This window comes from Anomalospiza imberbis, chromosome 3 (assembly GCF_031753505.1).
Source record: "Anomalospiza imberbis isolate Cuckoo-Finch-1a 21T00152 chromosome 3, ASM3175350v1, whole genome shotgun sequence".
NCBI lineage: Eukaryota > Metazoa > Chordata > Aves > Passeriformes > Viduidae > Anomalospiza > Anomalospiza imberbis.
In genome coordinates, this window is record NC_089683.1 from 63,743,089 (window position 1) to 63,769,225 (window position 26,137).

Consider the following 26,137-nt stretch of genomic DNA (forward strand, 5'->3'; position numbering starts at 1 on the left):
AGCTGTCTGGTATTTATTACTTTTTAATACAGAGAACTCACAACAAAATATTCTCTAACAACACACATAAATGATATCATAACCAATTATTTTAATTTCATCAACATTCATTTGCTATGTACATATTCTTCTATCTGCAAAAGTGCAATCCAAGAATGTCTCAACAAGAAACCTTTATGGACAAGTATATTTTTGAGGGGTTTTCTCACCAGTGGCCTTACAACATGTTTGTCCTTGGTTTCTTGGTACAGCAAAATGAGGAACACATGGGAGAGGGAAAAAAAAGGAAAAAAGAAACATATTGGGCTAGATGCCTCCCTTGTAGGAATATTCATTATTTTCCCAATTAAACTCATTATGAATACACAGCTCATTACTGAAGATGTTAATGTATATAGACTATAGGATAGTCTATGGTCTGGCTATAAAACACTGTTGTTTTAATGACTCTGCAGCATTAGACAGAATAATTTCAGGCTGTTCATGTTCATAGATATCAAATTACACATCACATGTAAAAGATGTCCATTTTGTTAGTTATGGTTATCAAAATTTATTTGTAGACATCTTAGTGATGAATTAATTGAGTTTTACACATCCAAAACATGAAGTCTACCTAAATGCAAGCCTCTCCTATGGAAAGGAGAGTTAACTACTGGAAAGAAAAGCATTTGCACATGCAACTCCTATTGCTATCCCAAGGAGTATCGTGCACTTAAGAGCAGAATGAACCTCCAAATCCAGAGGAGTACATTCTCATTTACAAAACATATTTCAGGCAAATTTAATCTGACCATGGGCCTGCTTAAAACGAACACACAACATGAGAGAAAAGAAAGGTAATGAAGAATAAACTAGCCAAATAAACAAAGCAAGCAGCTCCCTAGCTTGGGAAGTAATTTCCCTTATGATGCTTTTGTAAGCTCATGACTACTTCCAGTGCTTGTCAAGACAGGAAACAGCAACTGTGGTCTAGTTTAACCTCCAAAGTAGCCATTAGGTCCCAAAGAAGTTGCATTTGCACTTCTACTTCAGCAAAGCCCAGGAAACTCTCCTGGCCGAAGTTGAGGGCTGACTGCTTGACTGCAATCTGCATGTTAGAGAAAACTGTGCATTTTCCAGTGATCCAAGAGCAGCTTTCAGTACCAACAAGAAGCAGGAAAAACCTTTACAAATTAGAGATAATTTATTTTGGAGGGAAAGTTCAGAAGAACGTTTCTGTAGCTCAGCTGGTTTCCACTGAGGATCATTTTTACAGTGCTATGTATGCTGCTAGCCACCAGTTGAGAGATGTGTTTTACAAGAAAATACACGTTCCTTAAGCAGTAAGTAAGACTCAACAGCAGAATTAAAAGGAAAAGCTGGCAAAGAACTAAACTGCTTTCTTAGAGAGATTTGTATGGAATTCCTTGTCAGTGTTACGACTTTAAATGTGCTTTTCCCTTCCCATTTTCTCAGTCTGTTCCATTCCTGGTTTTGACTTGGATGTATTACACAATCTCTCAAATACTTATTTTTAAAGCTGACCATATTTCCTTTATTCCATGTCTACTCATTTTTGATTGTCACACATACAGGTCTAGAGAGGCATCCAAGAACTTAAAGGGCAGAACAGCAAATTAAGCTACTCTAAGGGAAGCAAACAAACAAGTATCTAGGACAACTCCAGATCCCACTTCTCCCCTACCATGTGCATTGTACAGTGACACCGCCTCCCACCACTGTACAAAAAAAGTGGGCACACAATGCCATGTATCCTATGTGGGAGCTGACACTCGGGACTTACGATGCGTGACTGCCACTGAAGACTGAACCTACAGTAAGAGATGTGTGCTTTAATTGCTCTCTTTAATTGCTTAATTACAGGAGCTTTGTCTTTGCTGTGTGATTTCAGGCTGCTGCAATAGCCGCTGTTTTCTGTCTGGTCTGGTTCTCATAGTACTGCCAGGCAACACAACTCCAACCTTCTTAGGCACCCTAAGTCCAGCAGGTTGCTCAGCACACCATCAAAGCTGAAGGGCTCAACCTTCTGGAGGAGTTAATCCAAATTATAATTCCATTGCTCTTCACAAGGGAAGTCTACACTGCACAGCTAATTAGGTTTAATCTGCAAGAAATCTCCTTCCTGCCCAGGTATGCCCAGGCCAGGTTCTGCTCCTAGGGACAAGGGGTGCAGTGCTGGTCCCACTGCAGCTGGGCTTCGTGTAACTTTGTAGTAGCCATGAAAGGACAGTGTTAGAAGCCTCTTAATGTCTTTCCCATAATTCTCCCAGAAGAAAAAACAGGTTTTCCCAAAACTGTTGCCAACAGGACAACTGCACAAAACCCCAAGAACGTGCTCCAGACCCAAAACCAAGCCCAGGAACTTGCACAGAAGGAGAGGAGTGGTGAAGGCTACCACAGCCTGCTAACATGGCTGTTCGGAGCAGCACTGGACCACATGAGCTGGGTGGCACCCAAGGACACTGCCACTCAAACTGTACCAACAGAAGCCCTCTGTGCAGCTTGGGTACTACTTGAAGGGTAGCTAATGCTAAAACGAGCTAATTCTGCAGTGGAGACAGCCAGGTAATAAAACTTTTAACTCGGCATTTTTACATACAAAGAAACATGGATATTCAGCTTGGGTTGTATGTGCACGATAATTTCTTAATTCGGTAGAAAGTGTAATTCTCAGTCCAACATAGGAAAAAAACACTATTTTGACTTCTGACTTTTTTTTTTTCTTTCCCAGGGTGGCAGACTATCAGGGCCATTTTCAAGATCATGATTTTAACAGATACACTCTAAAAAGATTCTAATTTGGAAAAACAAAAGACTTCAGAAGAAACAAAAAAATCCCAATATGTAAACACAAAAAAAACAGACACTTCTTCAGTGGACAAACACTTCATACACTATTGAGAAAAGCAAAAAACCCCAATGTCCCTTAAATCTCAACCAATTTGAGAAACCAAGCAAAAGATTAATGACCTATTTTGAAAAATTTATTTAAGGAAAGAAGAAATGGGAGTCAAGAAACAACAACTGCAGAGTCTACAGGGCCAAGCTCTCTGATACAAATTCACTGCTTAATGCAGTCTATTATGTACGGCACAGAGGCATGTAGAAAGTAAATATGCTAAGTTTGCTTTCTTAAAACATCTCCTTGGTTTTAGATCCTAGATGGAACACGATTTTGAAAGAAGAAGGTGCAGCAATTAATTGTTTTTAGAAGTGATGAGATGTTTTGTACTCAGTACCTGTCAACTCATACAGGTCTGAGGGCCCAGACCCCACTTTTCATGGTTCTCCTTCCACACCAGCCTGCAGCAGACAGCAAAGCCTCAGACCCAGCAGGCACATACAATCACACCCCCATTCTGCTCAGCCAGTTCCTTCCCTAAAATGTCTGTGAAGAAATACCTTTAAATAAAGCATTTTAAGATCTCCAGCTTGTTTTGGTATGAGCAGGTGACCCAGCTGGGCACATGACAGCCCTGTTGGAAGCAGCACTACTGCCTGCACTATAACTCAGTGAGGGCAATGCACATCAAACACACATAGCAGGGAGATGCGATGCTGAAAGAATTCATTCAAGATTGCGTTTTCTGGCACACATTTACATTCACTTGTCATGACACCTCAGTTTACCCTGGTCATGGGAAATCTGAAAGAAAGCCTGCTGAGGGGACTGGCAACAAATGGCCAGCTCCTGCACCCCTGGGAACCAATGCAAAAGGCTGAACAAATTCAATAGCAACAGAAACATTTCTTTCCAAGGATTTCCCATTTCCACCAAGCTGGAGGAACAACCCTATGCAATTACCCATTTTCCAACTGGACATATTTCTCTGTCCTTTATGTCTCCCCACACCCTTCCTATAAACTGTATTACAACTATACAAAAAATAAACCCAAATAATTTTTAGCTGAACTTTTACCCCACACACGGGATATATTGAAAGGCCATTAAATCGGCTTGCCTCCAACCTTCACAGAGATCTTGTCAGGAGGATTCTGGTTTTAACATGTATATATACATATTAATATGTACACTGACAAAGAAGCTGCTCTTTCAGTTAGAAAAGAAATTAGATTTCATCACAGAATGAATCCTATAAAAAGATATGTAATAAAGTTGAAATACCCATAAAATAGCTATTACTAAAGCAAAGCTTTCGTCAATAAGCCTCCAAAACTTTAAATGAAGAAAATGGCTTCACAAAGTGGTAGTCTAGATTTCCACAGTGAGGACATTGCTGGACGTTGCTGTATTCAGAGAAATACTGCATGCCAATCCGCACATCTATTACTGGCTTCCCACAGTGCTTACAGTTCAGTCGAGCCTGTAAAAAACAAAGAAACAAACAAAAAAAACCTTTTTGAAATAACCACACTCCCCTCAGCTTCTCACCTCTGGAAAAGAAGGTGCCAGAGGCAGTCCCCTGTCCCAGCCAGCAGGAGAAGGGGTCAGTCAGGAAACTGGCAGTAATGGGATGTGCCAGTAGGGACATTCCTCACCTGGCCTGGGAACTTGCAGGCACACACCATGCCTTTCAGATTTAAGACCACCACCAAATTCTGGGGAGTGAGTCACCTCCCACTCTGACTGATGGAAGGTAGAGAATATCAAGGTTTATTTTGTGCTGCTTAATCTCTGAATCAATTCCTCAACCCCCAGCACAAGATGTGGTGTCTAAATAAATCATTAATGAAGTATCAAAGCAAAGAGAGAAATTTCATATTTGTGCCATGCAATTCAACCATTTAGGCTGACGTTTGAACATCATCTGTCTATGAAATACATCAGCATTTTAATCTTTTGGTTTAACAAACGTATAATTTGATCTAGTTTATCAGCACAACATGGTATTGTGTCACTTTAAGTGTTTATTTAAACATTTATAATACATATCAGGTTATACAAACTAAACATCACTTCAATGCACAAACTAGTCTACAAAAACCAACTGAGAAAGAAGCAACATTAACTGGGTGGATATGAGAAATAACTCAAGGTCATAGGTCAGGATGGACAGAGCTATTAATATTCAGCTGTTGCAAAGAAGTGAGACTTCAGAAGAAATCTAGCTGAGAAACACAGCCCATCTGATACAAAGAAAGCAACAGGCAGCATGAAAGCACAGCAAGCCCTTTGGAATAATCAAGAGAAGCAGAAAGGATTTGAAACTGTAAAGAAGCTAAAGAGTAAAAATGGCAAATGAGCAGCGAGGGCCTGAGCTGCACCATAGTTTAACCTCACAGCACAGTACACTAATGAAAGCTTCAGCTCTCCACTGAAAAGAACCAAAAGTATTGTTTAGGCCATCTTGATTTAAGGGATTTTCCTGGATGAGGAGAGGAGGAAATTATTAAAGTACTATCCCTGTTGAGACCAGACTCAAAAATAAAAAAAATCAAAAGCTTCACTGCAATCTGCTCTGCTTGAAAAGCAAAAATTTTAAGAAATACAATCTACTAGGTTATGAATTTTTATGGAATTCTTAACCAAAGTGTTTTCTCCTTTACAACTGTCCAGCACATTAGCTAAGAGTTAGTAATCTGACACTGGTTCCAGTTTATTATTCTACATGCAAATTTGTGATGTAGAATTAAATATTTCGAAGTAAGGCATGAAATTATTCAAAATAAATCCAGGAAGGCAATTTGTAATTATATTATATACCATATTTAAATGTCATTCTTCTGTATGCACAGAGCCATCTCTAACAATCATGGTGAAACAATAATGCTTATTATCTGGCAATCACAGCCACTGCAGCTAATGCTTTTACAGCAAGTTCTTATACCATGTACTCGCACACTGTGCATTAATCATGTAATTAAGGCTCTTATATAATGAGCTCTTAAATCTTTTCTTGTACATTCAAGAGAAGCAATTCAGATTTGAAGCTGCTGACTTTTAGGTACCAAGTTAGTATCAGAGCTTTCCTTACCCTTAAAAGTTCCTATTTTTAGAAGAAAGTTACAGCCTCAAGAGACACTAAATTTGGAGGTAATGTATCAGTCTGTAGTTATAATTGCTACCAATGTCACCTTAACCAGCAGCAGCAATATCATTTCTCTTTTGAGCAACACATTTTGGTAAATATATTAAATTTAAAATAAACAGTCAGTTTGCATATTGACAAACTGGTATTTCAGATGGCTTTAAAGTATGCATATTACCATCAAGTGATCCCAGTTTGAATGGGTGTATCTCTGCAAGGCTCCCCTCCTGACCCACTATCACCATCTGTGTGTCCCAGCAAGCATCTGGAGCAGAGCACTGAGTCATTCCCAGGCAGATGTTTTTTTTCACAGCTGTCTACCCCTACCTGCATAGCAGAAGTGCTCCGTCCATCACGTGGACAATTAATTCTCTGTAATGCAAACAATCCTGCAGTCTTAGGCACACTCTAGAGTAGCCCCAAGCCTTGGATCTTCCTCTCTCAAGGCACAGATTAGGTGAGTGTTTAATGAACACAAAGTTGCTTCAGGCTATGGTGGGTGAGTGCCATCACCAAAGTCAGCCACAAAAAAGATTAAGGAGAGCTGAGTAACCTCCAAGTACAAAGACACTTTGGACACTTTCTGTTCCCTTGGCGCCTTTTTGCAACTATTATGATAGAACACAATTTATGAACTAAAAAACCCTGGAAACATGAAACGTCTGCTCAAAATGTGGAACTATGCCTGACACTAGTGATGCTAGTGATGAAGCATCAGATTTAAAGGGTACTTTATTTAAAAACGTAAGCATATTAACCACCAACCCTTGCAATGACTTTAGTCTAGTTAAAGGCCATTGCACCTCTGAAGACTAAGGGACAGAGACCCGTCAGCCCTCTTGTATTGCACTCATAGGTACAGGCTTGAAAAGGAGGATGGAAGGAGGAAAGGGAGAAAAGATAAACAACCTTGACTTTATCTAATCAGTTGGAATTTCACCTTATGAGTCTTACTTATGTATGGTACTAACCTGACAACAGGGAGATGCTGCCAGAATATCGTAGGTATACATAGTGCCCAGCTGATGCCAGCTTCCATCCCATCGGGACTTGCACTTAATGCAGATAATTTTGTGAACCCCTTCTAAGCAGTCTACACAAACAGCATAGAGGTGCATAAGCCTTCCTGTGGACAGAAAAGACACATCTTAAGGAGCTGAAAAGAGAATACTGAAACAGACATCTTCTGCAATGTGATATCTGACCTTTAGTGATATAAATCACATCTTATTTTTTTTTTCTTTATAAAGAGTGAATGATAAAGTAAAAAGTACTTCTCTATAGGAAATACACAGGGCTTGACTGAAGCTATGCAGAACTCAGGAATTAGTCATCACCCTGCCCACTCTCCCTTACATCATCTGCTGGTAAATCTTAGCAGAATATTTTATAAAAGGAGTTGCTAAACCTCCAAGAAGTGATGCCAGGTTAAGCTGAAAGATCAGCTGCTGTGTTTCCAAAACCAGAATATTGCCCTAGCTTCATCCCCACCTGACATAAGAAGTGGAGAAGTGCTGAAGCTTATTAGCAAACTTGGTACAGATTCATTTAACAACTTGCTGGTTGTTACCAGCAACTCCAGCAAAGAGGGAACCAACGACCTAATTAACAGTCCCCATGGAAAAAAAGCAACAGTCAGAGGAGCAAATTTTTTTCACGTACTTTCTTCTGACTGTTCATTAACAACAAGTATATTTACATTATATATAGCACATACTAAGATTTTAACATGCCACTCGGAACTATCAATTTAATAAGCTCTGGCATCACCTTAGGCTCTGTATGCACAATGCTTTCAAAACGTGAGTTACATTTATGTCCATAAAAAAAAGTGGCTCAGACTTGGAAATCAAATATTTTCACTACATATTCGTGACTGAACTAACCAATGCAAAATCTGAGACCAACTTTCACAAAAAACCAAAATTCCAACATAAATTATAAAGATCTGGTACCGAGATTATGCCTGCCTTGTAGTGACTAAACTGATTTGCAGTTTAATAGTTGGCTATTAGAAGTGGCCTGACACCGAGTACCAGATTTTGCACTGCTATGTAAGACAGAGCTAAGCAGTAGTGAACTTACAGATCAGCAACAAAACAGGACTGTGTTCAACATGTGTTCACCTTGGGTTGCAATTTGTGCTCTTTAGCATCAAAGCACTGAACACATCACAAACTGTAATTCAACAGACACACATCTTGTAACTCTTCTACAAAAATGGGAACAAAATATTAATAATTTATGATTAGTCTATACCAGACACAAAATTAACAGTCTATGTTTTTACTTGTTTTGGTTTTTAAGCCAACTATTTTAGAAAAACAAGAAAAAACAGACTCTTCTTGAAATATACATACAAAATACACTTACTAGTGTGAGCTGGTAAAAATTTAGTTATTCTACATTGGCATGTTCAGGTCCAGAAAACATGATGGGATGAAACTAAAATGTATATAATATACATATAACATATATTATTTAACTCTGTTCCTAAACTGAACACTCAAGACTGGTAATGTTCAAACAATTCCATGCACAGCAGTTGTGTTGAGCAGGAAGATAAATATCTTTCCCCATCTGAAGTTCTGCACCATTTCTGCACTTTAAAATACTATGTTTCCCCCCCCCCCCCCCACCATTTAATTTTCAGGATACTTTTTGTATTGGAAATGAGGCAATAGCTTAAACATGCCTTAAGTAACACAAATGATTTTCTGTACTGAAAAGAAAATAACAGCCTGGAATAGCACCTTATAGCTTAATTGCATTTCAGAGAGTACTTCTGGTAAGAAACCATCTTACCCAGGACAAGGAAGCAAAAATTTTAACAATTAATTATTCATAGCAACTTGTCTGAACAAGTTTTTCAGATATATCATCGAACAGTGAAGAAATAATTAAGATTTAAAAAATCATTTCACAGTTTCATTCTTGGAGGCAAATGTTAACAATGAGTTTCACTATTATTACTAAACCAGCTTTTTATACTGAAAAAATCACAAGCACATTGTGTGATTCTCCATCAAAGCAAATAAGCATAGTTATCTCACATAGGTATATTCTGTTTATCCTGGAACTTTTCTGGCTTGTATATTTGCCTACTGGTTTTTCTCCTTCAAGCACATTAGGCAAGACAGAAACAATAATGTTAGCATGAATACAGTTTAGTGACTTAGTGCATAGTGATTTAAGGAAAGAAAAAAAAATAAAATACAAAGTTTACTGAGCAAAGGCATGTTACATAACGCATATTATGACCATGCATGGGATACAATGTATTTTATTGAAAGGTGAGAAACTTTAATGTTAAAATACCTCTGGTTAATCCCTTACCAATACACTTTTCAACATATAATTCTATGATTCTGGCCACCAGACTTGGAATACTTCCTCTGACTTATTTTAGCCATGCTGGCTGCCAGCAGACTGCAGGACAGGCACATCCAGCCATTTACCACCCTGATCACTTAAGTTTGGGCCACAGCTTTCAGGAAGAGCTGAGTCTCATGCTGGCCCACATTCATTTTTTTCTCTAAGAGGGAAAAAAGAAACACATGCTGTGGTCTCAACTCATCTGAAAGCTAGGATATAATTAAGACATGGCTCAAGCATGTGCAAGTTTGGAAGTCTAAGACCTTCACTGCTACACTGCTGCTTTAACACACTATATTAAAAGCTTATTCTTACTACATCCAACCTCTCCAGGTATGTGTTTACACAGGCCAGACTACAGCCTTTTCTGTATTTAAGAAATAATACTTTGCTATAAAACAAAACTGATACTGCCTAGTCTGAAAGCAGATGAGAGGTACCTCACCCTCATCAGTGGTACAAATACAAGTTTCACCCAGGCTGCAGCACAGCATGCTTAAATTGAAAAGACTGTTTAAAAGGTTGATGTGCATCTTGGAATAAAGTTCCCAAGAGATAAATGAGCATGCATAAGCTCCAGAACAGACTGGCTGGAAAAGCTTCTCATGGTCTACCTAGAAATCAGATGAGAACTTGTTTAGTTGTAAGCCCAAACACAAGGCATGGATCTTTCTATACAGCATCTTTTTGTAATTTCGTCTAAGTGTTTCAATCTGATCCACATGAATATTGTGGACATTACTTCTAGCTTTACAGAACTGCTTAAAAATGTGGAACCGGGATGAAAATCTGTAATGGCAGGGACAGGGCACAGAAGGCAGTTCCATCATTTAATGAAACCTAGTATGACTGACAGACAACCTGTACCTTGAAGGTGACAGGGAACATCATATTCAATTTCATCATGTCTTGATGGGCTAAGGAATAGGGTCCCATCCACCAGCGGAAACTGTTCAAACACTGGCAGCGCCCTGTGGCACAGAGCACAGTTTACAACATTCCTGTGGCTGGCACTGAGAGCAGCAAGGATGAACTTCCGAAGGTCCTCCCCTTGGCCCATCTGGGCATCGTCTTCCATTCGCACATGGAAAGTATTCAATTTATGCCTGGGGATGTGAGTGAGCAACTCAGATAGATCGAGCCTTCTCAGAAACTGCACTGGGGTATCGAAGTGTCCTGATCTATGTGCTTGCAAGCCAGCTGCCCCGTAATCAAAATGTGCATTCCTGAACATGCCCCCACCAGCCATGTTCTTCTTATGGGGCTCCAGGTGAATGGCATTCTTCAAAAACTCTCCCAAGTATCGCGAGGAACGAGGGCCGCTGAAATGCGTGGGGGCCAGGATAGAGTAGCCAGTGGGTGGGGACTGGCCAGGAGAGACACAAGGCGAGCGAACGGCGTAGCTGCCACCCATGACACCCTTCTCCTGGGAGTTCTGCCTGTCCATAGAGTGCCTTCGCTGGAGGTCATTACTCAAGCCTTTCTGCGGCTTATTAGCCGGCCTGCCTTTTTTGGCCTCCTCTGCTGACTCTGTCATGGACCTTCCCGTACTCTTCTCCAACACTGATTTCTTCTTCTTGTCATCCTGCATTCGCTTCACCTGGTACCAGTCCGTGTCCTTCTTTAAATGACCCTGCCCACACCGACAGGAGCAAAACCGAAAAGCCAGGTCGTATCCCTTCTTGGTCCACATGTTTTGGCGACACTGCTTTTCGTTCCAACTCCTGGCTCTGCCAATGCAATTGAACTGGACAAGGATGCTGCTCTCCCACTCGTAGAAGCACTGAAGGTGCATCCAAGTGCTGTAGGGACAATGCTCATTGTTGCATATAACCTTCTGGTAGTCATCCTTCTCCAGGTCCACCGGCCTCCCAAAGCTACAGATCAGTGGAGTAGCACAAGGGGCTTCTGTAGAAGGTAAAACAGACACATTAATAACTTAGTAGCCCATTTATTGCAGTACTTTCTTTAAATACTGTGACAAACACACATAAGCTCTTACTAACAGCCAGTATTACTGAAGGGCCACAAGCACCAGCACTGGCTCGGTGCAAAAAAGCAGTACTTGCCAAAAAGAGATAAGCATGTGAAAAGATATAAGGAAATGCACAAATAAAGAATCAAGATGACACTATAGTCTGTTTAATATTCAAAACCAAAGGACCTCAGAAGCATTAGCCCTCCTCAAGCATTTGTGGATACCGTTGCAAGGTGTTAAGAAGTAAGGAGAAAGCATTGTGAATGTTTCTGGAGGGCTGCTCTGAAGCCTGAGAGGCAACATGGGGAGAACACACAGAGATGTTTGTTTGAAAACCACATAAGCAATACACATAAGTAAGCAAGTAAGCCCAGCTTTGCAATGGGGCGAGGCAGGAATTGATCTTTTCTGAAAGAAAAGAAATTTCTTTTTTGGGGACTGAGCAAGAGACAACAGCTAGGGAGAAAAGGAGGGAGCAGAGAACTTTGAAAAGCTCGACAAAGAGCTTACGTTCCTAGTACAGAAAGGAGGGCCTTCACTACATTGCTTAGGCAAATACAGACTATATCACCACCACTGACTTTCCGGATAGCTAAATTTCACAAACCAAACAGTTTTGCAGCACAGACAGGTGAAAAAATCCAAATGCAACATGACATTTTTTCAGCAAAGTAGCAGCTTTGCTATATCCTTGAGCAAAGAACATTTTACTTCAATTATCTCACAGCATCAATATCAGCTTCTACACCAAAAAATGCTCTACAAAAGAATTTTCTGTATTTATGAACCAATGACGTTTTCCAGTTCCTCACCAAAGTACCACAGACTACATGTGACTCCCATTGCTGGCTGCTCTGTTGCAGCTGGGAGGCTCAAAGAGATTGGAAATTTTCTAGTGAAGTTTTTGTAAGAATTTTTTAGATGCTGTAGCAGGTTGACCCCCACCACAGATGCTTACTCAAGTTTTACAAATATTTCTTCTCTGTATTTCTGTCTTCCTAACTATTCCACTTCATCAGAAAGCTCTGTTCCAACAGGGCTGTCAGGTTGCCTTTTAACCTTTTTAGGCTGCTTTCAAGTATTAGCAGGCTTCTTCCAGGTCTTCTGTGGTCAAGTGCTGTCTCACCCTATCTAAAACACAGCAATCAACTTTCTGAAGTTCCCCTGAAGTCTCAGCCAGAGCCCCAGGACTTATGGCAGAGGTGCACAGAGACTTGAGGAGAGAGACTGTCAGGACTGAAGTTTTTTCCCCTTAGGACTTTAAATTTCTATCTGATGAGCAAGTTAAAAAAATACCACTCTGTTGCATTGTTTTTAATCCCATTTTTATCACTGCTTGCACAAATAACACTACATAATTCGCAGTAGAATGAGAGGTTTTATGCTCCTAGATGTACTTTGACCCTGACTCTCAGTAAGAGACACACTATCCATGATCACCTGCCCTACAGCAGTTATATACAAATCAGATGCTCTGCAACAACAGATCTTTGCTGTGCTAGTGGTCCCTTTCCCAGCAAGTTTTTGGAAAAGGCTATAAACAAACAAAATGTTCAAAGCTACCTTCAATAAATTCAAGATTACTTAAGTTCTTAAAACTTATTTATAATAAAGAAAGAGGCACAAATTGCACAGAAAAACTTTCCTGAGCCATTCCCTGGAAGATGCCACATCCTTGACGTAATTTCTCTGTCTCTGTTTCTAATGCCAGAAGTGACACCCTTGCAAAAAGAGTTCTTCTGCAATACCTTTCCTTCAGGGAGTGGCCTGTAAATTGCAAGCATAACACATTCCCAAAAAGCTTTCCTTCAAAGAAGAAAAAGCCTATTTCAGTTCAAAACATGGACTTTTCAGTCATTAAAAACAAATAACCAAACTGAAGAGAACAGAGACATGAGAGACTTCTCCTGGAGACTCTTTGGAAGTTCCTTCTATAATGCGACAAATATTTTGTTATTGGTTGTCTCGCATCTCTGAAAAGCCCGCTAAGAAGGTGCAAGTTTGGAGATGTCTTTGAGAAGCAACAATTTTACTGGCTACCAGGGACTAACTTTTCCTCCACTCTTTTACTGAGTATTATTAAGTATAATGTTGCTATTATTTACTATAATGTTGCTGGCCAAGAGCAGAAGTGAGTAATAACTTACCTGCTCTGAAACACAATCTGTCAGTTTACCAGTTCAGAGTTTTCCCCCACATTCTCCCAGACCTCAATTCAAGTCACATTACTACAGCAAGCATCTCTCCAAAGCTTTTCTTCATTTTCAATCTTTCCTTCATCATATTTAAGGTCTGAAAGTACAGTTCACTATTAATTATAGCATCCTTATGCAATTAAAGGCCAGTTAAACTGAACCCATGAAAGGCAAATTGTCAGAAGTCATATGTGAGGCAAAGTACCAGAGGCATCAATATGAACAATTCTCACTTATGCATTTCCTTTACTCATCTAATTTGGTAGATATTCCTTTCCACCATTACAAGAAGGCAGCAAAAAAAAAAAAAAAAAGAACATGCCAAAAATCCACTTATGCTCTCACTGTGTTTCAGAGAGTAAATGTTCTAACAGTTGCAGGTATAATTATAGCTGACAGCTGAGAAAGTACTACACAGACAAGTCTAGAACTGAATACAGACACTATACGCGTTCATCCATACCAGCATAGTTAACTGACTAAAAAAGGAAAATGTTTCCTTGATCAGCCTTTGAACACGTTTTTGAGTTTGTATGCAAAAACATATGATCTCAAGTTCCCCGAGAAGTTTACAGACTCTTCTTCACTATGTGGACAAAAAATGAAATTAATAAAATAAGTGACTGAAATACAAAAACCATCACCACAGCGCACGTATTCCAGAGAATATGTCTGCAATTACTTAATTATCATCATGTACTCGGTGTCTAGAGGCTAAAATAAAGGCGACTTTCAACAGACCTTTTTTTCCCCTTTTCCTAGTCAGTCAATGGAAATACTGTGGAATGAGATCTTCTCCAGCTTCTCCTTAAGAATTTACAGACACCAGATTACCTGAGGAACTTCCCACACAGCGGAACCATGGGCAAGAAAAAGCAAAGCTGCAAGCTCTGGACAGCGATGTCTTCTTCAACATTAGTTAACTAGATGATTACAAAGTTTTCACACATTCCCTCATCTGATCTGCTATCTACAGTGTGAATTGGCTGGTCACATAATCACCACAGCAAAAGCAGGTCTAGAGCAGCTGGAAGACAGCAACAGAATTAACAAAAGCCTTCCATCATGAAAAAGACCCCAATAAACTGTTAAATGGTGGCAATGAAATTGCTTTGGAAAACATCATTGCTCAGAGGAGGAGCTGGTGTCTACTCACCAGTTCTGGGGACTCATCTGACATTTCACTACTGTCACTGTAGCTGCATAGGAAATACTCCAGGAAACTAAGAGGTCTCTCTGCCATGTTGCCATGCTCCACAGCACAGGTTATGCCATGCGAGTCAAAGCACCTGCTTTCACTGATGCAGATTTGCTTTTATCAAGTCTGCTGGTTTGGAGAAGGCCCTGATTAAACTGCTTCAATATTTCCACAACAGAGACTGAGAAGCCCAGTACAGATCATTTGAGCCATCTCAGTAGAAAGTTCTACTGCTTTCTGTAGTTTTCCTGTATTTAAGAAAGCAGAAAATTCCACTACCTGAAAAGCATACAAAAACCCCAAGCCAACATTTGGTTTTGCCACACATTTCAAATTATCTGTACAAAACAGACTGTGCAGGACCGAACATCCCTTGCAGACTTCTCTGTACCCATGTCTCCTGCCAAACATAACCATGCCACATGTTCCTCCATAAAGAATAAATGAGAAACAGAAAACAGCCATTTCTGTGCAATTTCCGCAGTTCATGGTAACAGATATGCCTTAGAAGCAAAAGAGACAGCATTCACTAGGTAATGTGAAGAGCTCTTCCCATCAATTCACACCCTTGAAAGTGGTCTGGGTTATTTAATCATCATTTTATAAATGAGACAGAGCACTTTTTTCAGTATGACAAGACTTGAAAAAATTCTTGTTATAAAGCCCTTGTACTTCCCATAATTAGAAATAAATTTTAAGATATTATCCTAACGTTTTATGATGACGGTGTTAACAATTACTGTCAAGAGAGATTATGATGGGAAGTAAATAGAAATTACATGGCCAAACTGCCCATCCACACCTATAGCCCCAAGCTGGTTTGTCGCCTAAATATAATTTGCTTCAAAGTAACTAACAGCTCAACAAGTTTCTGCTTTCCAAAGCTATGAAACTGAACTTCAGGGAAAATGAAAGATTACACCGTATCAGAGCAACATCTAATCTCCCAGCAGCTCATTTCAAAAGAATGCCAAAATAACGATAAAAGAATTTCTATTTAACTCTCAGTTTCAAGATGGGTTTCACAGCCTAAGAGAACAAAACAAGACAGCATGCAGTTTTGTGTAGCAGAACAGCTTCAACGTAGGCTGTCAAGTTGCAACTACAAGCGTGTGATGCTTCTTTCAATACATTATGTTTCCACATAAAAAAATAAATGTTTTCTCATATTCCTCTGTAGTGATTTGGAACAGTGATTTTGAAAATAGTTGGAAGGAGCAGTACATAAATGTCTTCTAAAACAATAATAACATACGATATTCCAAACACACGTACATTTGTGCAAAGATAGCTCACTGTTTAAACAAAGTTGTGTTTTATGTTTGACAGAGTCACCATAAAATTAACTTTTCTTTTGAAAATGAGAATATGACAGAAGACTGCTAGGAACCTGGATTGTTTTTTCTGGCTTTTCGTCATTTTTTCTGTTCAGGTTTATAAACATCCATAAAAGCCAGGAATAGGAACAGAAACAGAACATCTGAGAAATACCTCTTTCAACAAAAAAAATCCTCCCACACAAACTGGTTCTACCTTTTAATAAAAAAGAAAGGCAGTATATGAAGACCATCCTTCCCATTTTATGACCCAAATGAAAGCAGCAGAACAACAGCTGCCTGAGGAACTCCCCTCTGGTGAAGTATATTAAGGAGAATGTTGTTTACTTCTGTTTACACACCCATCATTAAACCAAAGATGCACCCAGCAAGCCAGATGCAGTGATTCCGTGGCTTCAGTTTTGTGACTGCTCTCATTTGTTCCAAGTCCTCAATGCAGGTGCCTAAAGCAAAATTCGCTCTTCCCCTGCTATGCTCCCACATTATCCATTGTGTTAAGCACCAGAGTTTTTCAGTCAGTGGACAGAAAGAGATAATTATTTCCCATACTCGTCGGCATAGATTTCAGCTCACTGCACAGATTTGCCATCTCTGGTAAAACTCAAGGGAGGTGTTAAACATGTAAGGCTGGGGGCACAGGGAGAGGGAAGTGCAGTGGTGGCTGGACAAGATGGTCCTACTGTCATCTTAAAACAACTGTCAGGCAACAGTAGGTTATTAGAGATCTGGAAAAAGAAATTATCCCCAAAAAAAGGGAAAGGTCTTGGTTCCAGATTTGTTGCAAGACACTTAACTGTGGCTTGCTCTTGGTCTACTGTTACTCTAGCATCTCTTCATCTATGCCAAGGACACAGTAGTTGCCAGAACATTACCTAGCCCAGAAGGGCTTCTGTGGGACAGATACTTGCAAACCAAGCATGTTAACCTCTAGCCTGCTTTCCCATGAACACTGCTCTCTTCACAACCTTACACAGCGAGGAATTGTTCACTCTGCCAGCCTGAACCAGAGCTGAGTCGCTCCTGGGGAAGGCCACTCCCTACCAACCATCTGCATGAATCTTCTTAATTTCCCATGCTATCAGCATAGCTTTATTTTAATTGAAGTCATACAATATTGCTGCAGTAATACTGTAATGCAGCTGTAGAAAATAAACCACCACCACTACAACAAAACAGACAGAGAAAACTTGAATTAAGTGTCTGATGTATTTGCTGTGTTGAACCTTGTAATACAATCTAATATTCCAAAGATTACCAAGACGTGACAAAATGGTATTGTCATACTCCTAACTGGTTAAATAGTACAAATAATATGGCAATACAGAAATAACTGGCCACTTTCCTAAGAGCCTAAGAGCAGCAGAAGAACGCAATAAGAAAAATAGTTTCACAACTTGATCCAAAAGGCAGGCTTGGATCTTCAGTGCAGCAGCAACAACAACTAACAGCTGACAAACAGTAAGAGAAGTCTTTCAAAACAGCTCAGCTTGGGGCTTATACTCGTAACACTCACTGATGATGACTGATATCTCTTCAGAACTTCTTAAGCAATCTTTGCCAAATGAGCAAGACGAAAGCTTCCAGGAGGGAAGGGAAAAAAACAGGACAGCAGCACCTGGTAAGCCACTCTTATCACAGGCTTTTTTCTGTGCCCTAAGAGTCTCTCATGCTCTTGGAAAGAGAAGCTAAGGCCAGCAGTAAGCAACAGACAGAGCCAGAGCCATTGCAACGAGGAGTTGTCTGCAGTCAGTCTGGCTGATAGCTTTACATCTATCATGCACCTACATATTGACACTGTCAATAGGTGCCAACCCAGAGCTCAATCCTGCCCCCAAGGACCACAGAGCTCCAGGCAACACCTACTCAGAAGGGATTTAAGCCATAAGCAGCCCCATTCCCTCATGTTTTACCCCACGTGCAAGATGTCACTAAGTCTATTAAGTGAGTAGTAACATGAAGTGATCACCTTCCCTAGAAAAGATTTCCGGTAATTTGGAGCTGCTAAACCCTGGTTCAGCTGAGAATTTAGGTGATGAGACTCACAGAGGGCTCAGTAGCTACTAGAAGCATCTCCATGCACTTCACTTAAGCTAACTTCACACCTGAACTCCAAGGCAATCTCCTGACAATAAAAAAATAAATTAAAAAAACCACACCTAGCAACTTCACAGCAGCAGGAAAATACCATGGAAATCATGAAGGCTTAACTCATACCTGCCACATTAACACCTTCTAACTAACAGCACAGTCTGAGCTAATGCCTGTTTATGAAATCAGCAACCAGCATGTGATACAGTTATCTGCAGCTCTCATTCAACCACCCACTCCCAGCTCAACCATCACCTCAACAAAGTAAGGCAGAAAATCAAGATTGAAACTGTACAAACTAAGGAAGATAGGCACTTACATGTGCACAACAATTTTGTAGCTTGTTTACACAGCCATCTGTGCTCCAAGCTGAACCTACTGCCTACGCTGCTGAAACCAAACATGAGAATTCATATGGTCTTGTAGAAATCACCATCATCTGTACAATTATCATCTAGCCAATTTAGCCAGTTTCTTTCCATTTAATATGTGTTGCCCAAATACAGAAAACAATCACAAACAAAAGCTTTGACTTTTGCTTGAGATGTATAGACCCTCTCTGTATAGAAGAAATCTTGCCCTGGCTTGTGCTGTAACACCTGAATCCAACTGGAAATATCCCCAGAGAACAGACCTAAGCCTCTACCTGTATCAGTACCAGGACAGCTATGCAATCCCAATACTCCCATGTAAACTCTGATTTGGTTTAACCAGGTCAGAAGACAACTGGTTCTCTGTGCCATAAGCAATCATGCCCCAGCAAGGAAGACTCCTCAGCATCACGTGGATTTTTCTTGATGACTTCTATAAAGGTGACTGACGAGATTAATGACTATCTCAAGACTGGTGGGCCTTAATGTGTTTTGAACACTGGCTGTTGCTTAGTCTGCACATGAACTTCCCTGTAGAAAAGTACCGTAACCATTAAATCCTCTCACTTTAGCCTTCCAAGAGCTTTTAATAACTTGAACTGCTACAGAAAACTAACCTTGGTGTTTCAAGAAACAGTCATTCTAATAATAACTAATGCAGATTCTACTGTACCTGCCTTAGCAAGTGTTCAGTGGCAAACTCCAACTCATGCTGGAAATAGAGATAACTGTGGCATGCAGTAGATGCCCTAATCCCAAACACAGATGTAAACACTGCAGGCTGGACTTGCCCAGACTGAGAGCCAGCTACCCACCACACCCAGTCCAAACGCACAAGAAGGCAAAAGAGAAAGGAAAGCAGGTTGAATCAAGTGGTACCAACACCTATTATATTTTCAAATCTAGGGCTATTTGTGTCATTGGTCTATCCTTCCCAAGTTTCAGTGAGACAAACTGTATTCTGTTTTCCATGCCAAAGGCTAAAGAAGCTGGTAGAAACTCAGTGGGAAACAGAAGATGCAGCACCCAGCATCTCTTCAAGACAGCAGCTCCTGATGCGGAGTTGTTGGTTCCCACAGACATCTTCCTCACAATGTCAAGCTGGGTCCCAGCCCTATCATGTACTATCTCTGGCATCTGTGGGGCACACAGAGACCTCAGTAGGACACTGCTCCCATAACGGGAGCAGTGCACACAAGGGGAGATGGGGAGTGCCAGGCACACTCAATAGCCAGGCTCCAACAGAAGCTGCCTCCTCTCACAGCAGGCATCCTGGGAGACAGGAACAACAGCAGTATCCCTCTCAAGCCCAGGAAAGAGGACTGATAGACTCCGAGACACAGACAGAAAGACATAAAGGTTGAAGTGAATGCTCTCAAGATAAATGTCACTAAAGTCTACCAGGAAATGCCAGGGCTTCACTCGAAATCCCACAAGCTTTCAAAATGGAATTACCCACTCCAGTGACTAGATTACTGCTTCAAGAGGCCTCTTTGAAATTATTTGAATTTCTATCAAAAGAGTTTAAAAAAAGCCCATGCTCTACTAATCCTGTTATAATTCAGACACCTTGAAGATTAGCTGTAGTATTTTACTCTGAGCTGAATGCAAGGTTTTCCTCTGTTTTTTTCCCTTACACATGCTGCAGGAAGAAAAGCAGAGAAGGATGGACTTCTGCCAGCCATGACAGTACTTTAATACCAAAGGATGTCTCAATATGCAAGGCTGTAAGCAAGGCTGAAGAAAACTTACAAATGTCTCCAAGGGCTAGAAATCATTTTGTCACTACTTGTTAGATCACTGCGAGTAAGATATGGGATGAGTATGGACAAAGCAAAGCAATGAGTTCAAAAACTGTATGTCCTTGTATGAAACAGAGCAAACATCAAGTCTAAACCTTATTCATGAAAGCACTACACTCGAGCAGTAACTAATCACAGGAACACAGAATGCTGTCAGGGCACTGATAAAGATTTTGACTGCAAATAACTTAAAAAACCCAAACTTAAATAGGTGTGTACTTGCTTGCATGAAAGGATAATATTTGTTTTACTCAGTAATACCATGAACATGATTCCATTTGCAAAGATTTGCAAAACATGAACGACATTTGCTACTAAAGCATGTAATTGCATAGTTTTCAAATCCTAAAGCTAGCATGAAAGTCCTTTTGAACCTGATTTGCATTGACAGAGACAGTGAAATTTGCATTCAATTGATTTCTGCAGTTAGAAGAACACAATAGTATTATAAGGCAAAATTAGTTCCCCTTAGTAAATTAATAGGTATTAAATTTTGTAGTCACTGCAACAGAATAGAAACTTAATCTTCCAAGTGGTCTCACTGATACCAGTGGGACTCCCTCAGGCTAAATAATCAGAAGGTGCCAATACTGAACATCACTAGAGTGCCAAACTGGAACTGGATGTTACATGCAGCAGGGAACATTTGACAGCAAATATTAATCCAGGCTTAAATACTACAACAATTAATTCTTTGAAAATACATTTTTAAATTAAACATTGCATTGATGAATTTTACGTACATCTTTAACTAGCCTACATCCAGGATATAATGATTCCTTTTTAAATAAATCATAATTGTTGGCCAGTCACAGTGTTCAACACATTAGTCACTGTTGTTCTTACTGATTTCCCTCTCCATACACTTTTCCTACATTAGCATTTTTATCTGAAAGTAAATCAGTCTTACAAATTTGTGAAACCCAGGCAAAGTTCAAAAGCACACAGATCTGACTGCCACCAGCTCCACCTACCAACCAAGCAACTCACCAGCCCTGACACTCGTGCAGTTTAAGGGCTCACCTATGGCAGGGGAGAAAAAAAACGATCTTAAAACAGGTGGCCAGTACACTGTAGCACAGTGATTTAGAGACAGTTATGCTGTGGGGGTATTTTTAGTTTAATTTGGCTGGCTTTACTGAATTGCATGTTGAAGGGAAAAAGCACAGCTAAGGAGACACAGCTTTTTCTTTTCTCTAGTCTTCCCACAGCAACAGTGCTGAAGAGAACAGAGTGGCAATGATAGAGGGATGAAGCAGCAAGATGTTAAGATAGGGATCACCAAGCCAAAGAAGAGGACTTGGCTCTACTGGACAATGAGATGAAGAATGGAAACAAGGCAAAGAAAATGGATAGAATAAGGAATATTAGGGTCAGAAACAATTCTGTGTCAAGACTAGAGTATGACATTTAGAAGATAAAGGGATAAAACAGCTGGATCACAGTCTGAAAGTGTCCAGCCTCACTGGACATAGAGCAAGGCAGAGACAGAACAGGAATTTGTTCCTCGGAGCCTCAGATCTGAAAGTAAACCCTGTGGATTCTCCTCTTCTGATGATGGGGCAAAGTATCCACAAAATGTTACACTCATGTCTGCAGATGAAGGTAACCAACTACTGCCAACAGGAACACTGCCATCAATGGAGTAAATGCAAAATTCCATGCAGTTGCTGGTATAATTTTACACAATGACAGCTCAGATTTTATAAAAAGTAACGCAGAAAACCAGCTAGAAAATCAGAAAAATAATATCTTTTTTTAGAAACATCATTCAATCACTCTGAAGACACGTAATCTAAGAAATGAGACTTTCTGTGACATCACATCTCACTTCCCCTGTGCACTGTGATACTGTTAAACCAGTTCACCCACACCCTATAACCCCCTCTCTGTGACCTGTGCATTACTTAGTGCAGAAAATGGATGCACTTTGGTCAAGAAAGATCAATCTATCATATGGCCTGATGGAAGAGATAGGAACAGAGGACATAGCTAGAGAATGTGGATCCCTCTTGTAGGCATCATCCCAATACCTGCTGAGAAATTGAGAGGTAAGAAAAGCCATCACATCTGGTCAGTGGTTATGCTCTCTGCTTTCCTGATTCCCCTGTGGGACTCTGGAACTCTTCAAGTGTAGTTTGAGCTCTGAACACCAAAAATTGAAAACCACCAAAAAAATGGAAACACCACCAAAAAAACCCATACACAAATCCCCTGTTGGGGCAGGAGAAAAGTCTGCTAACATTTCTCAGTCATCATGCCAAAAACTGGCTGATAGTTTAAAGGAAAAAAAATTGTCCAGGGATTGAGGCAAAAATTATCACAACGTAAAAGTGAACAAGAACTTTCCACAATAAAGGGATGCTGTAATGGCAGATCTCAATCACATGGCACAGCTAGTCAGTACTGCACAGAGAAGCCCAGAGGAAATTAAAAATTCTATTTCATTATGCCACATGGATGAGGGGCAGAAACAATACATGGACCACACAACGAACTGTGAAGACTTACAAAAGCCCCATACCCGAATCACTGTCTCTTCATGAGCAAAGTAGGGTCCTGATGTGACTGTGTAATTAGACTATCATACTGACATCACAATGCAAAGCCAAGGTCTGCACAGACATTTTCAACTGTTAAACCTACTGCTTTCATCTCTGTATACTTCTGTCTTGCCATATTAATGAAAGAAAGCAGGTTGTGTCATTATGATCATGCACTGCATTCCCAGGGTACAGGTGGAGTAGGAGAGCAGTGACACAAGGCACACACAAATGACACTAGAGCAGCATAGGGTGACAATGCAGAAGAGAAGAGCAAGCCCAGTCTCTCACAGGACCAGTGAGCCTGGGCAGCACGAGTCACAGCATGCAGCTGCAGCATCCAAAAGCAGCACAGCTACGAGCTTCCCAGCAACCAAGCAGACTTAATCCACAACTCAGTCTCCCACGAACAGTCAAGCCTTGACTCTGCACAGCAGAGCTCTATTAACACCACCGCTCACTGCAGCAGGCCACATCCTCCATAAACTGCTTAGTGATCAAGCAACCCTCAAGTGCACAGCCTCTTACAAATGTCTGGAGTCTAGTAATGGGCTAGTTGCCTCCAGGGCAGTGGCTACAGTACAAGGCTTCATTTCAGATTCATTAGGTTTGAAGACTTGAGGGAATCCATTATCACTGTATAATCTTTTCCCTGCACGTGAGCCAGATTCCCAATTCTGCAGCACAACCTGAACCAAAACTGTTGAAAGCTCTGCACTTACCAGGGAGAATACAATTTACGAAAACGTATAGCTCAGGACAATCTGATGATGTCAGTGTAAAATAACGCTAGCAACCACATCTACCCCTCCAGCCTTTATGACTATCTGAAAATAAAGGTATGACAAGATGCAACGATCCTGTCAAGGCAAAGATCAGGTGTGCTGACCAGGCAGTGTACAGCAAATGTTGAAGCCAAGGTTGCACCTCTGTGGTGAGGGGGTAAAAAAAGGGAAGTGAGGAATTTGGTGGAAAAGACAAGGGATGCCTCTGACCACTGAAGTGATATGGAAGCAGGGAAAGAGAATAAAAGAGCACCTCAGGTTATATGTCAGAAAGGCAGCCTCAACTTCTGAGGAAGCTGGCCGGCACAGGGGAAGGCTATGCCAAGCATGTGGGACACACATGCAGAAGACTGATAACCAGTCCGGCTAGCGAGCTGTACCACTACCAGCATTCACTTGGCATCACCTCCTGCGGCACCTGCAGATGGAACACCACCTCATCATCCACAGACAATACAGCCACACCAGAAATGCACCACTGCTGCCACTTGTGCCTGAGCAAAACAAAAATTCAAAACAGTCCTTCTCCCCATCCAAAGAAAAGCCAACGTGTAAGACACCACCTGCAATGTGGATGTTGGAGATATTACATTACCATACTGAAATCATGATAAAAATACTCCAGCAATATTCAAACTCCTGTTAACCTCTCTTTTTTTTTTCCCTTGGTCACTCACTTAAAGCAAATAGTAAAGGAAAAACCCAAAACAAACCCAAAAAGGAAATTCTAATCATTCTCCATGATTCTCTGGAGTAATACTCTTACAAAAGCAGTCTGGCAAAGACCTTGTGAGCTAAAGTGATTCATAATTAATTGATAATATTTCCAAGGAAAAGTTTCCATTAAATAGTACATGGGAATCAGACATCTCGAAAACCAAACTAAGACACTTGGAAGTGCCTTTCTAACAGCAGTAGGCAAAGCTACCTTCACAAAGCATAATACCAGTTGTAGCCACCCTCCCACTTTTTGAAAAGCATGGAGAGTAAAAAGCTGAAATCGAACTTGGGAGAGGAAGAAAGTGAAGAGTAGGGACTCTGCACTGCAGTTTGCAAACCTAGTAGCAGAACTAAGAGGTGGGGTCTTCTAGCTTAACAAAACTGTAATAAAATCTTTGCCCGCCTTTAGTTTTAATCTGACACATCCTTTTGCAGCGAAACAAACACGAATAGCAATTCAAGTTTCTGCAAGACACCACCTTACCAAAACCGCTGGGAACCAAAATCCAACCCATCGACCAAAGGCAGCATAAAATGGTTGATGCGAAGTGAGTACGTTGCCCTGACAAACCCAACTGCTGTACAACGGCAAACAAAACTGACCGAAAAGCAGGACTCCATTTTTAATCGTGACGGAATAAAGCGGGGGTTTTTCAACGGAGCTCCGAATCCGCTGCCGGCGAGCGACGCGCTTCCCGCCCTCCGGGGATGCGCTCTGCCCCCGGACCGTGCTCCCGGGCCGCCCGCAGCCAAGGCACCCGGGCGCCGCGGGCTCCCGCCGCTCTCAGCATCGCCGCCGGGCGACCCCCGCCCTCCGGCAGGTCAGCGGGCGGGGACACCCCGGCGCGCAGCCCCCGCCCCGCCGGGTGTTTCGGGGAGATCCCGCCGGCGGCAGCCGCGCAGGGCCCAGTCGACGCCCCCCACCGCCCCGGGCACCCGCCCGCACAACCCCTCTCTCCGGGCGCGCCCCCGCACCGTGAGTCCCCTCCGGCGGCCCCCCCGCTCTCCGCCGCCGCCTGCGCCACCGCGGGAGGCCGCGGGGCCCGGGCCGCCGCTCACCGCTTTTGACGTCTCCGGGCGCCGAGCCGCCCGCGGCCGCGGCGCCGCCCGCTCCGCCACCCGCTCCGCCGCCGCCGCCCGCGGCCGCCGCTCCGGCTCCGCCGCCGCCCGCGGCACCGCCGCCCGCCGCCGCCGCGGCTCCGCCGCCCGCCGCCGCCCCGTTCTCCTGCTCGTCGCCGCTGCTGTTGGCGCGCTTGTTCTTCTTGCCCTTGCCGCCCTTCTGGTTCGGCATCGCGGGCCCGGCCGCCGCCGCGGCGGGGCGGGCGGGCGGCGGCGGCTGCGGAAGGCGCCGCCGCCGCTACCTCCGGCTCATGGCGGGGCGGCGGCGGCCGCGCTGCGCTGCGCCGCGCCCGCGGTGGGCGGTGGGGCCCGGGGGGCCGGGCCGGGGAGGGTGAAAGGCGTGTCCCTCTCGGCCGCCCGCTACCGCCGCCCCTCTTCCTCCCGGAGCAGGCGCGGGCGGCAGCGGGAAGCGGCGTGCGCTGCGAGGGGGGGCTGGGCCCGAGCCGGCGCGGGCGGCGGGAGGGGCCGATCGGGAGAGGGAAAGCCCCGCTCCCGCCGGCACGGGCGGGGGGCAGGCGCGCCTCCCGGGAGGGGCGGGTCGCGCTCTGCCGCCGGGAGCCGGAGCTGTAGCCGGTGTCCCGGCAGCCGGGGCAGGGTGACGGGCGAGCGGGGACGGGGGTCTCCGTGCGCCCC

The 26,137-nt window shown here is 42.4% G+C and overlaps 1 protein-coding gene across 2 annotated transcripts; it reads right to left on the reverse strand.

Moving 5' to 3' along the window:
• HECA (hdc homolog, cell cycle regulator) lies at positions 1-25,825 on the reverse strand. Of its 2 annotated transcripts, none has more exons than XM_068184775.1 (4): positions 25,445-25,825; positions 10,236-11,276; positions 6,965-7,119; positions 1-4,328 (listed from the first exon to the last, which is right to left on the reverse strand). In XM_068184775.1, exons 1-4 carry the CDS (start codon positions 25,674-25,676, stop codon positions 4,164-4,166), a joined length of 1,593 nt encoding a protein of 530 aa, XP_068040876.1. In that variant the 5' UTR covers positions 25,677-25,825; the 3' UTR covers positions 1-4,163. The 2 variants fall into 2 exon arrangements, with proteins under 2 accessions (XP_068040876.1, XP_068040877.1); XM_068184776.1 differs by lacking the exon at positions 25,445-25,825 and adding an exon at positions 24,870-24,915.
• Between the last annotated feature and the right edge of the window lie 312 nt (positions 25,826-26,137).

Excerpts from the sequence above, each read along its gene's own strand:
- HECA (XM_068184775.1), bottom strand. The coding sequence starts at position 25,676 with ATGCCGAACCAGAAGGGCGGCAAGGGCAAGAAGAACAAGCGCGCCAAC. Across the intron at positions 11,277-25,444 it reads GCCCGGAGACGTCAAAAGCG|AAGCCCCTTGTGCTACTCCA; the intron begins GTGAGCGGCGGC and ends TACCTTCTACAG. Across the intron at positions 4,329-6,964 it reads CAGCATCTCCCTGTTGTCAG|GCTCGACTGAACTGTAAGCA; the intron begins GTTAGTACCATA and ends TGTTTTTTACAG.